The 14,090-nt window shown below is 35.0% G+C and overlaps 1 protein-coding gene across 8 annotated transcripts in view; it reads right to left on the reverse strand.

Annotated features, from left to right (window-relative positions):
* Nucleotides 1-14,090, reverse strand: part of LOC139977130 (UDP-N-acetylglucosamine transporter-like) — a 27,746-nt gene continuing 13,656 nt past the window's right edge. For 3 of the 8 annotated variants that reach the window (XM_071986299.1, XM_071986289.1, XM_071986278.1), the window contains exons 3-8: nt 13,412-13,569; nt 12,846-12,968; nt 11,704-11,872; nt 10,802-10,920; nt 9,571-9,704; nt 1-8,665 (exon numbers count right to left, since the gene is read on the reverse strand). In XM_071986299.1, the coding sequence (XP_071842400.1) occupies nt 8,557-8,665; nt 9,571-9,704; nt 10,802-10,920; nt 11,704-11,872; nt 12,846-12,968; nt 13,412-13,569 (812 nt within the window). In that variant the 3' untranslated portion in view covers nt 1-8,556. The remainder of the gene's footprint in view (nt 8,666-9,570; nt 9,705-10,801; nt 10,921-11,703; nt 11,873-12,845; nt 12,969-13,411; nt 13,570-14,090) is intronic. The other 5 variants (XM_071986249.1, XM_071986240.1, XM_071986266.1 and 2 more) reach the window with 5 other exon arrangements.

The raw sequence follows: 14,090 nt of genomic DNA on the forward strand, positions 1-14,090 counted from the left end.
TGATAGAGATAAATATTTATTTTTATCAAATCGAAAAGAGATTACAGCGATAGAAACTACACTATAAATGGTAACTAGTTTCCATTAAATTTGTACCATTAAAGACGTTGCTACAATTTTAACGTTTCCGTTCCTCCGTCCTGTTTACTACTATTCCTGTTCTAACAAACCTAAAACCGGAGATTACAAATCATAAAATTCTGCCAAAGAAGCAGTGAAACTCTAAGTGTCTGGAATATACATCACAGAGGAACCACTATCGCTATTAACCTGTATGATAGACATCCTAATAGCTCATGGAACAGCAAAAGATAATCTATAATGTGTTGAAAACATATCACACTTTCGATGTCTCTCCACAAACAAGACGAAAGACTTGAAGCAAGTTTAAACATAACATAACTGTTTGAAGGTTTTTATAAGATCAGTTTAAGGTCTTACAGGAATTGTTGCATTCGGGTTTTGTCCATCAGGGCATCTGCACATGCACTTCCCATCCTCTACACCCCCCCCCCCCCAATCCGTCCTTCTCAATCTCTGATCTAAAAATATGTAAAAATGAAACAAATAATTGTAATCATATGTATTAATACTTCATCATTTCATATTTCAACATACTTTAAATAGCAGACTCAAGACCCTACAAATAGATGATCCTTATTAAAAAATTTTTTTTTCCCAAACTGATTTTACAGGTTGAAGACAACTTTGCATCTTCTCTTTCTATTATCATAGCTCCATTTTCCGAGGTTTACTAAAAAAACAATTTGGCAAATATTTTGAATTTTATTTTTGTCTGAAGACAAACAAAAAGGGGGTGGGGGAATGAAGAGATAAAACTTCACAGAATGACTGGTTATGTTAGCTGCAGAGATACTCATAGAATAAAGACACCACATGACATCAAGCCTTATATCCTCCACTTACAGGTTTGTTAGACACTGTACTTTTCCTCCTTCAAATCAACAATTTTGATTTTTACATTTAAGTACCTCTTAATAGAATCTATGCCATAAAAATAACACATGTACAATTGTAATTTTATTGCTAGATAACTTCAAAAGAATTAGAAAAAGACAATTCTTTAGAGAAGTAGAAAAAGATAATTCTTTAGAAAAGTTTACCAAATAGGTTAAAAAAAAAAACATTAAAAATTAAAGATGATGAAAGACTCAGTAAAAGAAACACATAACCTAACTTTTTTAACTTTATAACCATATAAGAAACTGGTCTCTAATACTTTACCTCAAAGTCATCTTAAGGAAGCCTTGATATTATCAAGCGAGCTAGAGTCAACTAATAATGTCAATACAGTATTAACCAATAACAGTGTTGAATTTAGGGGCAGGGCTGATGGGACTGCAGCCCTGGGGTCTCCCATATTTAGTGGTCCTGACATATTATGTTCTTGCAAATTTCTCAATTCCCAGGCAGATGAAACAAATTTGTCCCATTTCTTTAAGTTACAGACAAACATGATGCATACACAGGTTTTTCATAAATCAAGTTGCCAAAGCAATGATTTCTTTGTAAATATACACACCTGGTTCAGGTACAATATACCACAGGTTTCCTGACCCAAATACATAACAAAACATTTAAAATTTGATTGTAAACCTTTGTCTTCTTGCATTTTGAGATATGATATTAAGGTTTATCAGCTCCTTCCATATGACAAGTTGAACCAGTGACATACACTGATGGATTCCATGTTGCATATTTGGTTATAGTCTTAATTTATTTCGACGCTGGACAGATATTAGGCAAATTCTATACAATCCATGCATATATTTCAATTGTGTGATATTCTGTAATGAATAGTAAAAAAAGCATCTACCTGAACCTTTAACCTGAACCTTTGCCAGTATGTTTACATTGACTCAGTGGCGTAGCTAGAGGTTTTGGGGCCCGGGTGCAAGAGTAGAAATAATGAAACGACATTGCGCACTAAGCGCGCGAAAAACTTTGGTTATATTTTTCGGGCTAGTCGTTACAGACCCCCCCCCCCCAAATCAAATTGTGCTCCTACGCCTATGATATTTCCACCTTTCGAAATCTACTGCCTTGGAACTGTATACTGACATACCCGAAATTTCTGTAACATGTAGTCATTACAGAATACAGAACAGAATAAAAAGAAAGAGAAAACGGTCGAAATGGACTGAAAATAAATAACAATCTATAAATTTGCTAATAAAAACAACTACATTCAGTTCAGATTCTTATTAGTAACTGGAAAATAGTCATGCCTGGCAACATACATCAATTTCGTCATATTTTCTAAAAAGTGCTTATTTTTTTTACTTTCATTCTCCCATTTCAGCGCCCCCCTAAACCCGGCGCCTGGGGCACGTGCCCTCCCTTGACCCCCCCTAGCTATGCCACTGCATTGACTGTAACCCTAAAATGACCTCAATCCTTCAGTTTGTTCTTGGAAGAATATCCTGCTAAGATCAAAATTTCAGGCCCTCTATGTTTTGTATATTTTCCAATTATAATATTAATATTGGCAATCTGAAGTTAGTAAGCAGTTTGGTTTATTAGCACACTAATTTCAATTAGCTATTCCTACAGAAAGGAAAAAAAAAATAAACAACTAAACTTGAGCTTCCCAAGTTTGGACATTTCCCATGCATGTTCACTATGAATGTGAATGGTTCAAACAGGCTTCCTTACAAAACTAAAAAACAATACAAGAAAAAGAACAATGGAAAACAGACTATGAAATTATAAACAATGAGAAAGATCAAAGAAAATGTCCAAAACATAAAAAACATAATGGAACTGAATATTCATGTTCAGCTTGTGATCTTTAATATGATAATAATGCGATTGGATGCTTTGTAACTAAGTGCATTTATGAAACTTAAAGACTTGAGTAAGCTTGAATTAAAGTGATCTCTGTTGGTTGCAGCTGATTGGTCAAAACCACATCTCATAGCATTTTGTATTGACAGTGAAACAAGTTCTTCACATTGCATCTGGCAACAATCGAGTGAATGATGTCATCTGGGCAAATGAGCTGAAGGCTATCTTATTTTTGTTGTTTTTGTTAATGTCTTTATAATATTTTGATCATTTATCCATAGAGAAAAAAAAGCAATCCTTCTACAAAAGTGTCGCATTTTGACGGAATTCTGACTACAGGGAACGTTGACAGATAATAAGCAAAGATTCCAAATGTCTCAGGTTTTTCAAAGGTAAATAAAAGAGAAGATTACAATAGTAAGGCTAGTGTAAAGCAGTCTGAAAAACTTTAAACATGACATGACATCACAGAAAGAACGGGTTTTAATCTTCCTCAAGTAAAGGAAGGTTAAGCCAGTCCAAAATAGGTTACATTGAATCAACTGTTTCTTAAGTTCAGGAAAAGATCATGAGAAGCATTTCTCAACTAACAGTGGAAAACGTTCCTTTGAAATAGAAAATTGAAAAGATCTGTAATGAGAATATCCCTTTAACCACTTCTGTGTGAGTACATCGAGTACATTCTGCATGAGTACATTGCAGTTACCATAGGAACTGTTTTCTCTTACAAAAACAAAACAATTTCAGGAATATTTCACAAATAAGATGCACACAGGGGAGGCAAACAATGATGGGAACCTTTTCCGCATTAAGTACTTAAGATAACTTTCTCTCAAAAATTGCAACCTAATTATGCAAATGATGTCAAAATGATGCCAAAAAGTTTTGTCAAAAGAGTTCCACTATGACTTCCATGACGTAATATAGCAGCTTCTCATCACCTTTGGCTGCCTCTTCCCCCAAAACACACACAAATAAGACTGGTAACTGGTAAGTACTACTAAAATTGAACTAAAACAAGAAAGAAATCAACTCAATCACACCTGAAATTATCGCGAAGATTTGTTCACCAAATGAAGTTAAATTAGCAAGTAATTTATGATTCATTCACTTGCAACATTTTGTTTGTCATGTATTTATTCTTTTGTTTGAACTACTCATATTAAAGGAAGTTAAAAATTCATCATTTCTGACCACTCCTTTTTTGTTCTTTTTACAATAAAAAACAAAAAAAATTGACCATAGTCAAAGAACTGTACTGCTATTGGATTCAAGCCTCCAAATTATCACAACATAATAAAGAATACAAGATAACTGCAAAAAAGATGTTTAAACCTATTTTAGTTATAAAATGCCAATTAAGTTTAATTCAATCCTAATACTGGTAAATATTTTGTTATCTCTAGATCGTTTTAAAATTTCAATACTGTGATCTTTACCTCAGTGAGCATTTTGTTTCTGTTTACGAGCCCAGTGTCCTTCGATGTTTGAAAGTCCCACGACGAATGGCTTAGTAAATATTATACATATCTAAACATAATCCAAGGATTGACATGTATTGTTCAAACAAACTTAAAAGAGTCAGAAAAATTATTCTTACTTGAGGGAATGAAGTTGTTTATTTGTTTCTCAGTTGGGTCATATCAAATAATTTTGCTTCCAAATAATTGAGGAGTTGTCAACAATGAAATAGGCCAATTTGTTTAATTTTTTATCATTCATTGAATTGTTGCAATTGTACACCGATGTAAGGTTTTAGATGTAGAAGTAGGCTGACTTTTTTGTAAGTTGATTACTTGCAAATGGACAGGGACCTCCTTGACACACTTTTCAAGGAGATTATACAGTGTAATTAGCTTTTATCAAACTTTTATATCTTTTTAATATATCTACTTGTAAGTGATGGATATAAATATCACCCATTGTTTGGTATCTCTTCCAGAAATGAAGAAACTCTTGTTGGACATATTATACTTCTTCAAAATTTTATTCTGGGAAAATGAAAAGAAGAAACGAGTTTTGTTTTAAGTAGTTACCATGGTTACAGGGTACATTGAAGTCTGAGATATGAACATGAGAAAGAGATACCTTAAACATTTTCAGTGAGCATGGGAAGCAAATTATCTTTCAGTTTAGAGCGAGCCTTATACCTCACTAAGACACACAAGTACAAAATGGATTATAAGAGGTCTATGAATAATTTAGCTTTTAGATCTTGCATGTGTATGAATTTTGCTCGTTATTAATATCGCAAGGTACTATGGTATTGTGTGCAAAAATAAGCTATGCTTCTTATTATTTGTGTAACAAATTGGGGAATCTTCTGTAGCTATTTTTCCACAAATTTGATGGCCTGTTTATAGCAAATGAACCTCTTGGAAGATATTTATGGCTAGAACAGGAATTCCAACCAGTGGCCTCTGTTGGTGGCAATCGCTACATAGCCATTTCTATGCTGGGGGTGCCAGTCAGTAGCTACAGTACTGTAACCAGAGATCTTGTCCAAGTTTCATTCGAAACAACCCAGAATGGAAGGAAGGGAAGGGATTTCAAGACAAACTTGCATTTGTTTTTATGTAAATGATACCAGTATCATAGAAGTACAGTAGAATGAATAATTTTAAAATTAACTGGTCTTGTTTTCGCTCTCTCTCAAGTTTCATAGACGTATCCTTATATAATTTAAATAATGTCTTCACTATTAGGTTAACACTAACTTCTAATTGCAAAACTTTTTGCAGTTAATTGTTATGGAGTTAATCAACCAATGTCATCTGAAAGGGCATAATTTCGGTTTAAGTTTTCAGCTTTCACTTTTTTTTATATAGTCAAGAAATTTGATTTTATGTGTAGAGTTTAAGAAGCATTCATTTGGGATTTGAATGTAGCACGATAACATAAGGAAAGCCTCGGGTTAAATGCATTGTTAAAGAATTGAATGAATTCCTGATTAATTAACTATTAGTTTGGAATGAAAATTGCTCATAGGGTATCAAAGTTTGAAAAATTGCAATGATTTTGTTTCATGACATGGAATATTTACTAAAATTGTTGGATACTATTTCCACACTTTGTTATAAATTATATCATATTGTCAGCTTCAATGTAACATATATAGGAACAAACCAGTGAGTTTTCAACCACCTGTAAAGACTAATTTGAAGTATGAAACGTTGATTTCAACCACCAGTGAGACTACTTTGAAGTATGAAACGTTGATTTCAACCACCAGTGAGAATACTTTGAAGTATGAGATGGTGATTTCAACCACCAGTGAGAATACTTTGAAGTATGAGATGGTGATTTCAACCAACAGCAAAAATACCTTTTTAATCTTGGATGACAGTGCAGTGCTAATGTGCAATGGTTTATATTAGTTCCCTTAATTAATGACCCCAGTGTCAATATTGAATACGCCACAACTAACTAACTCAAGCTAGACCAATATTAAAGACAATGTGAAACCAAATGCTAAACATTTGTGTAGAATTTAATCTACACATTCTGTGGCTCTTTTAATATTTCTAAAAGGTAAATGCTTGTATCAGAATCACCTAAATTTGAATAGAAGTGTTCATCATGTCCATCGTAGTTTAAATTAATACACGCTCTCCAAATCATACGTGCAGTGAAATATGAAAGTCAAAATGCTTTGTTGCCAAGCAACTAAACCGTGCTAACTTCCATGAAAGCATAAAAATTTGCCAATTTGGGTGAATTTTTTATGAGAAAGAATAAAACTAAAATAAAGAATATAGTTTCCTTGCCTCCATTTTTGCAGTCTTTTAGGAATATTATGAAGCTGAAAAATATTAAAATTGATGAGAAGGAACAAATGTAAGACAGAAAACTTTGGTCTGATTCTCTGAGCACATCTTAAAGGCAGCTACGGTTACACTTGTAGGATGACATTCCCCCCCTCCATAATAACATATACTGTTGATAGCTTGTTTCATTAATGTTAGGACAGACACTTTAAAATCTTGGCAGAGTCTGTTTAATTTCAGAATCTGGGTGAGATGAAATACTTCTGTAAACACCATATACCTACTTTCCTTTTCTAGTGAATATAGAAGAAATTGGACTATCATCAAAACATAACCAGGTACTTTAAAGGATAATATTGCACTAGGAAAAAAATAAAATATGCAGACATAGATGTTTCGCTATCAGGCAAACAGGCAAACACTTGCAATACTTGCCACGACCTATCTTGGGATGACAGTGAAATGAATATTCAATGAATATACATAAATTTTTACCCCATTACCACCCAGTTGGGACAACATTTTCTATACTGTAGTGTCATGTCCTGCTTCAGAGCACTCGTATTGTCAGCGCGAGCAGTATGAATATCGTGTTTGTATGAGATCAAGGTTAGGAACTGTTGGTACTGTCAATACCAGTTCTTCGAAACATGATATTGGAGTACAGTTCAGAGAGGTATTAGCATTTGGCAATTGTCCTAACTGGCTGCAATTATACACATCCTCATTGAAAAATATCCATAAGAAAATGTACTTGTTTTACAAAGTATTTTGTTGTTGTTAAAGTTCATGGGAATCAATTTTCGATTGGATTTAGCCTTACAATTTAGTAAAAATGTGATAAAATGGAGTTAATTTTTTGCTGTTAGAATATCAAAGGTAACCAGACCAAGCTCAGAAGGCTAGCTGAGCATATTACTATGGTAACCTTAATACACCATATTTACATGTAGCATATATACCATATATACGTTGTAAATGTTGTATCATGGCATCTGACATGTCACAATTTATGTTGTTCTGTAATCAGGAAAAAAGAAAAAAGGAGAAGAAGAAGAACAAAGCAGACATTAGTCCAAATGTCAACATGACTACATTAATGAAGTATGACTGGCGACTTCTGACCGACTTTGATACAAAGAAAATGGAAAATGAAACTTTTCACAGAAAAGACATCAAAAACTGAAGATATAAAAACTAATTTAAGCTGACTTGACTTGATTTGGATAAATTAAGTAAAATGATGGAAACCAATATTTTTAATGAACTTCGTGGTCGTTTATATTTTGTTCATATTTCATAAAAATGACATACTGCCCTCATATTGTGCAGAATGTCATCTTTAATAAAATGACATACTGCCCTCATAATGTGCAGAGTATGCTAATCTTTTAAGTGCACAGAGAGATTGTCTCTGCCTTGCCCGGCCTCTAGGGTTTAATAAGTTACTGGTAGACTAGTGTGTAATACTTCAGTGTACTTTGGCACATCCTGTGATTGCATTCCTAACTCGCTATTCCATTGTAAATTTGTTATCACACAATCATACATTTTCATGCATGGAGACACACATGGGGTTTATTAAAAGGTGTATCAAGTATTATGAGACCGTAGGGATCCACAGGGGACCTGTTTCATTGAAACAGATACTTCGGGAGAGGTTGAAGGGCCAACCACGTCCTGCGACCATGGCTTGAACATGACCCATCATACTCAAGGCTTTGAACTATTGTCACAAAAACTGATTCAAATACCAACTAGTCATTTAATCATTTTAGAATCATTTACTTAAAAAACATAAATCCTCCACTTGGTATAATAATCATCAAGGTAATTTTAAAAGACTATAAACTGATGTCTGTAGTTTTTTTGTTCACACAGTAGAGAAAGAAAAAAAAATGTGATTTTTAGATGGTATAAATTGAGTTATTACAAGCTGATAGTAAAGCAGTGAAATAATAGCGTTACAAATTCTCATCACTTATACGACTCTAGTACCTTGAGCGGTCGTGGCTGCATCTTTGGCTTTCCATTCATATCCGTATAGGAAAGTCGCAGCCATCACGAAGGCCGCACCCATGAAAAAGAAACTGGAAAAAAAGAAAAAGATAATCCCTCTTACAGAAAATTATGTCATTCCTTTAAAATGTTCTAAATACTTCTACTTCTATTATAAAACTTTTGAATAGTAAAATATTTTCTGCAATAGACCGTTCTTGTGGCATTTGTTTTAGCGAATGAAATGATAATACGTTTGACTCCAAACCTGTACTTTGAAGAAGATTGCAACCAACATACTGATATTTTCATCAGAGTGCCATTTAATGACGGGAGAACGTCACTAAGAAATGTCTAATGCCGGTAATCTGACCTAGTTTCGAATGAGGTGTAACAGAAGTGTTAGACACCACCATCGATCCCAGAAATGCACACACAACTTGCTACCGTCAGTAATTAGACACTAGTGTACAGTCAGTTCACACAGCTGCGGTCAATACCCATAACACAGTATACAAACGATACAGCGATGGACATCTCAGGTCCAGCTAAAGATAACAAGGTATCACGTTTCATTACTGTCTGCATTTTGTAGCGACACGAACAAAACGTCACTTGCAAGCAACGGAAAGTTCACTTTTTCAGATGGCCGCACACTGTTTGGGGCGATTCTTCAATGCCTTTAATGACGAGAGATCGTCACTAACAAAATTCAAAATCTGGGAAATTATGTTGTTTTCCTTTTTAATGTGTAAGTCATATTCTACCAAAGTGAGGACAACTTGCCCCAGACTTTCACTGTTCACTATAAGTTTCTGAGATTTGGCAAGTTTTTCTTTACATTTTTCTATTCCATTTCTGGAAACAGAGAGGCAACTCTAAAGATCCTTTTGTGCTCTCACTTATATCTGGATAGCAGAGGTATCCACACACTAGAAAATGCTACCAGCCTGCTACAACATGACTGAAAGACATAAAACCCAGTTGATCACTTTACCTGGTCGGTTGAAAGTCATTGAGGAGATAATAGGAGACAACGGTTGAAAGAATGATGGAGAGGGACGTCGCGAAGCCTTTGAGAATATTATCAGCGTATTTGATGACCGCTGCGATGACCAAACCTCCTAGTGCCTTTATTTAAAAAAAAAAAAAAAAAAAAAATCAAGGAAAAGAAAAATTATGAACAAAAAGATAAAATAGAACTTTAGAAAACTGTTTAGTCCAGCACTGGCTTTATCACTTACTGCTGGAAAAAAAAAATCGAACCGCGGAAAAAAATGACAGGGGGATCACAAAAGACTTTGAAAAGAGCAAAATTTCGAAGGAAAGAAAAAAAAGAATATTTGAAAAAAAGGAACATTTTTTTTTTATTTGTGTAGTTAGAGGGCCTGATGTTTCGATCCTAGCAGGATCTATTTCAGAGGTTAACTGGAATGAAAACAAACTAATTACAAATGAAGAGAGACCAATGGACAGACAACTTTTAGTTGTCCTAACAACCTAAATAGAACATTTCGTTTTGTTTCGTTTGTTTTGTTTTATTTATTTGCTTTTTCATAACATATATACAACAAAAGTAGCGAATACAGAGAGTTATGGAATGTGAAAGGAAGTGTATCAAGAAACCCTTGTGAGCTTATCTAGTGATAAATACACTCCCTGTACATAGAGTACACAAATAACAAAAAAGAATTGAGAAAAGAACTAAGAAAAAGAGAAGAAAAGAAGAAAGGAAGAAACAGAAAAGAAAGAAAGAAGGAACCACAATCTCAGTATAGGTTGAAGTAAAATCTCTTTAATTTGTATTTAAAACGAATTTCGGGAAGGTTGTGACCTGATATTAAGAAGCAAAGAATTCCATGTGATGCTTGTACGATGTCGAAGGCTATATTTTCCTACATTGTTGTGAATGCGATTAGGGCGTAAACTTTGTATGTGTTGTGTGTTATAATTGTGAATCGCATGGTTGTGAACAAGGAAATTGTCGAAAGCAGGTGGAACCTGTCCATGAATAGCTCTATAGGCAATTGTGGCTACATATACATTATTAAATCAGGGAGCTTGAGGATGTTAAGATCTTTGAAAAGTTTACTTGTATGGTCATTGTAATTGGCAAATGAAACGTGTCTAATTGCTGTTTTTCTACCTCGAAACCTCAAAACAAATTTAGAGGTACATTGTTTATTAAAATCGCTGACATAGAATGAACTTTAAAGTGAGTCACTTACTTGGAGAATAATCACGACCCATGTGAATTTATTATATCCTTGAAAGAAACCGTTCTCACGGATGGCTGGAGTATCATACCAAAAGGCAGGAACCAATCCAAAGATCATACCAAAAAATGCTGAGAATGTTAAAAGAAAAAGGCATTTTGAAAAGCGCCATAAAAGTATCAAATTCAGTTGGCATCCAGTGTATGTTGCAAGTACCTTTAACTTGTGACAGATAGGGTTTGTATACTGCTTTGATGGGCTGAAGGGGGGGGGGAAGGGAAAAGTTTGATCTTACAAATAAATCATATCAAAATGCTAATATGCTACATTGTCAAAGAGATACTCCATATATAGAGTCTAAAACAAGCAGCGTTAAAGTTATACATTCAAATCAGTCAGTTAGTTTTTAACAAGGTTGGGCTACTTGCTATTAATTAACTAAACGTAGACAATTTCATGTTCATGACTACACAGAAAAAGTTTCCCTGGGTTTCCATTACCACCAAAAAAAGGGGGGGTGGAGGGAAAGGGGTAAATACAACATTGAATATTGATGAGAATATGTATCCCAGAGATCCACTGTGAAAACTACTTTAGTGTCCAAACCATCGGCCCATCGTACAGGAATTCATAATGCATGAAAAACACTAGGAAGCTTACAAGTTACCAAGGCTGACCCATTCCACATCAAATTTTAGTTGAATGGTCCCAACAACTGTTTCTCAGAAACTAACCTCACTTCCTTTAAAACATGCAACATGTGTTACCTCCTTTTAATATTCAATAGTGGTTAAGTATCTCGTTGTATCGCCTCTGTTTGCAAATCTTTTTTGATGCAACATTTTCTAATCTAATCATCTCTAAACATAACAGTGGTTTGCTAAGATGTTGATAAATTTGCATACACTACTCACCTAACTGAATATTTCTTAGCCATATACTCTGCTTGGTGCCTTTCAAGATTCTTTCAAAATATACTCCCGCAAAGCCACTAGAAAAGCACGCAGACAGGACGGCCATTAGTCCTATGAATTGACCGGACGCTGTCAATTCTTTCTCCTTCGTTTGGGTGCCGGATGGCATCTGAAATGGAAGATATATATGATGATAGATCAACATAGCCACGCAGGAAAGCCAGCGTGCTTTAATAAAAGTGATTCTGTACCACAGTTTGCATGTTGCATTGTGCACTCAAGATTCCTGTCCTCAATATTGGTGCATTCATACCTGAAAGTACCAGAAAGCAATCCACAAGGCTTAGTGATTCCTTGCCATATTTTTTCTACTCTGACCAATGTCCACACAGGTTTTTGCTCAAAAGTGGATTTTAATTATCTAGAGGAGAAGTTTATCCAAGCTTAACTTTTGCAGCTATTGTACAGATTTTCAGACATTTTTTCCTTCCTTTATTGACCTGAAGTGATCTTTGACCTTCACATAAAATGATATGGTTTCTGAAATTGTTTGTATCCAAATTCTTTGATATGAGTACCAAGCACTTCAGAGTTCTTGAGGTTCCGAGTACTAAGTACCAGTGTCTGAGTACAGCAATTTAGAATCTGTGTACCGAGTGTCCGAGTACAGGTACAGGTAGTTTCCATCCGAGTACTTTTCATACAAGGTTTTGCTTATGACTGCTCCCAGATGGCGTTTGTTTGTAGCAAATGATGTAACAGTTGAATGTGTTGACATTGCTCTGATCTTGCTACTGTCTGCCAAATACAGAATATCTCTTTCAGATATTCAAAATGTGAAGTTTATTCAAATGTCACTTTTGGAGTTATTGTTTTTTCTAGGTATTTAGACTTTGGCCTCTGTTGTCTCAAACAACCCTTGACCTCCAGAAGAGGTAGTAGGGTCATTGTACTAAGGTGGATCTATGTACAAGATGTAAAGGTCTGACACACATATGTGTACCACACGACATCACGATTGCATAGATTGAAATAAATAATCACAACAGATTTTAAGAGCACTGTCACTGAAGGACAGTATCAATAGGGAGAGGAATGGAACCCCTTGCACATTTCACGGTGAGGAAAAAGAAATAAATCACCTGAACTAGAGCGACACCAAACATCAGAAGTACCAAAGAAATCCATTTTGTGCCATTGAGTTGTTTTCCAAGAAGAATGACTGAAAACATTGCAGTTGTGAGAATTTTCAGCTGGTAGGTGACCTGGTGAGGAGGAAAATCGATACAAATGAAGGACTATGAGTAACTTATGCATGTGCATTGTGGGGGAACAACATGGCAACTGTATTTCAGTTGGCCAAAAACTCTAGGGAGTGTTAGCTCATTGGTTAAAGCCGGTGCCTTTCAATCATAAGGTCCCGAGTTTGAGTCACTCCAAGATTAACGTATGTCGTCCAGTTACAGAGTTGTTGGCAATTGACAATTCATAATCATGGACGTTAAAATATGAATCTAAGAGACTGACTTCGATCAGCTTGCGGCTTTGATAAGCCAATGATGGCTTCTTCGTGAGTTCCTGCTTTCAGGAGGATCTAAAATACATACATAGATACTGTACATACATGGCTCTGGTATGTACTAACAGGCCATACATATAACTGACACACACGAGCAATATTACGCTCACCATAATGTTATGGACTAACCTGGTAGGTGGCAGCATCCAAGTTTGAAAGAGCGAGAAAAAGAAGATTATTCTGGATGGTATAGAGTCCAGATGGCACAGCCAACTTTAATGTATCCCAAGGTTTCTGGAGAATCTCATTGTTTAGCACAGCCAAGAAGTTTGAACAGTTCATACCACCTACAGAGGAGAAGAAACAAACAAACCATCCATTCCCATGATGCACTAGTAGCTCCTATAAACCAAAACATACTGTTTATCTTTTTTGGGGTGAATTTATTATAATTATTATATGTTAACGTCTAACCATGATAAACATAGTTCATAACTAGGTTGGAGATGGTTACCTAGGGACCAATACAAAATGTTTACAAAATTGCTTGAAATGGAAGGATAACCATTTTATACAAAAAATATGTTTTGCAATTTCTTTTCAAAACTCATGGCTTGACAAAAAACGATGGCTTTTGTCGTCCATGTCCTTCAGCCTTAGCCTTTTCCATTTTTCTTTCACAAACTATGTCACCTTGCAACTCAAAAAAGCACTAACAACTTCACTGGCATGTTTTAAGTTTTGCCAGTGCCCTCTCTGTTCATTGAATCAAAATATTAAATCATAGATTGGTTCAGTAGCAATTATTATTAGCTCTATAGGCCATAGGATATCACAGAAGGAACCCCTAATACCTATTATGGGAACA

This window comes from Apostichopus japonicus, chromosome 2, assembly GCF_037975245.1.
Source record: "Apostichopus japonicus isolate 1M-3 chromosome 2, ASM3797524v1, whole genome shotgun sequence".
NCBI classification, from domain to species: Eukaryota; Metazoa; Echinodermata; class Holothuroidea; order Aspidochirotida; family Stichopodidae; genus Apostichopus; species Apostichopus japonicus.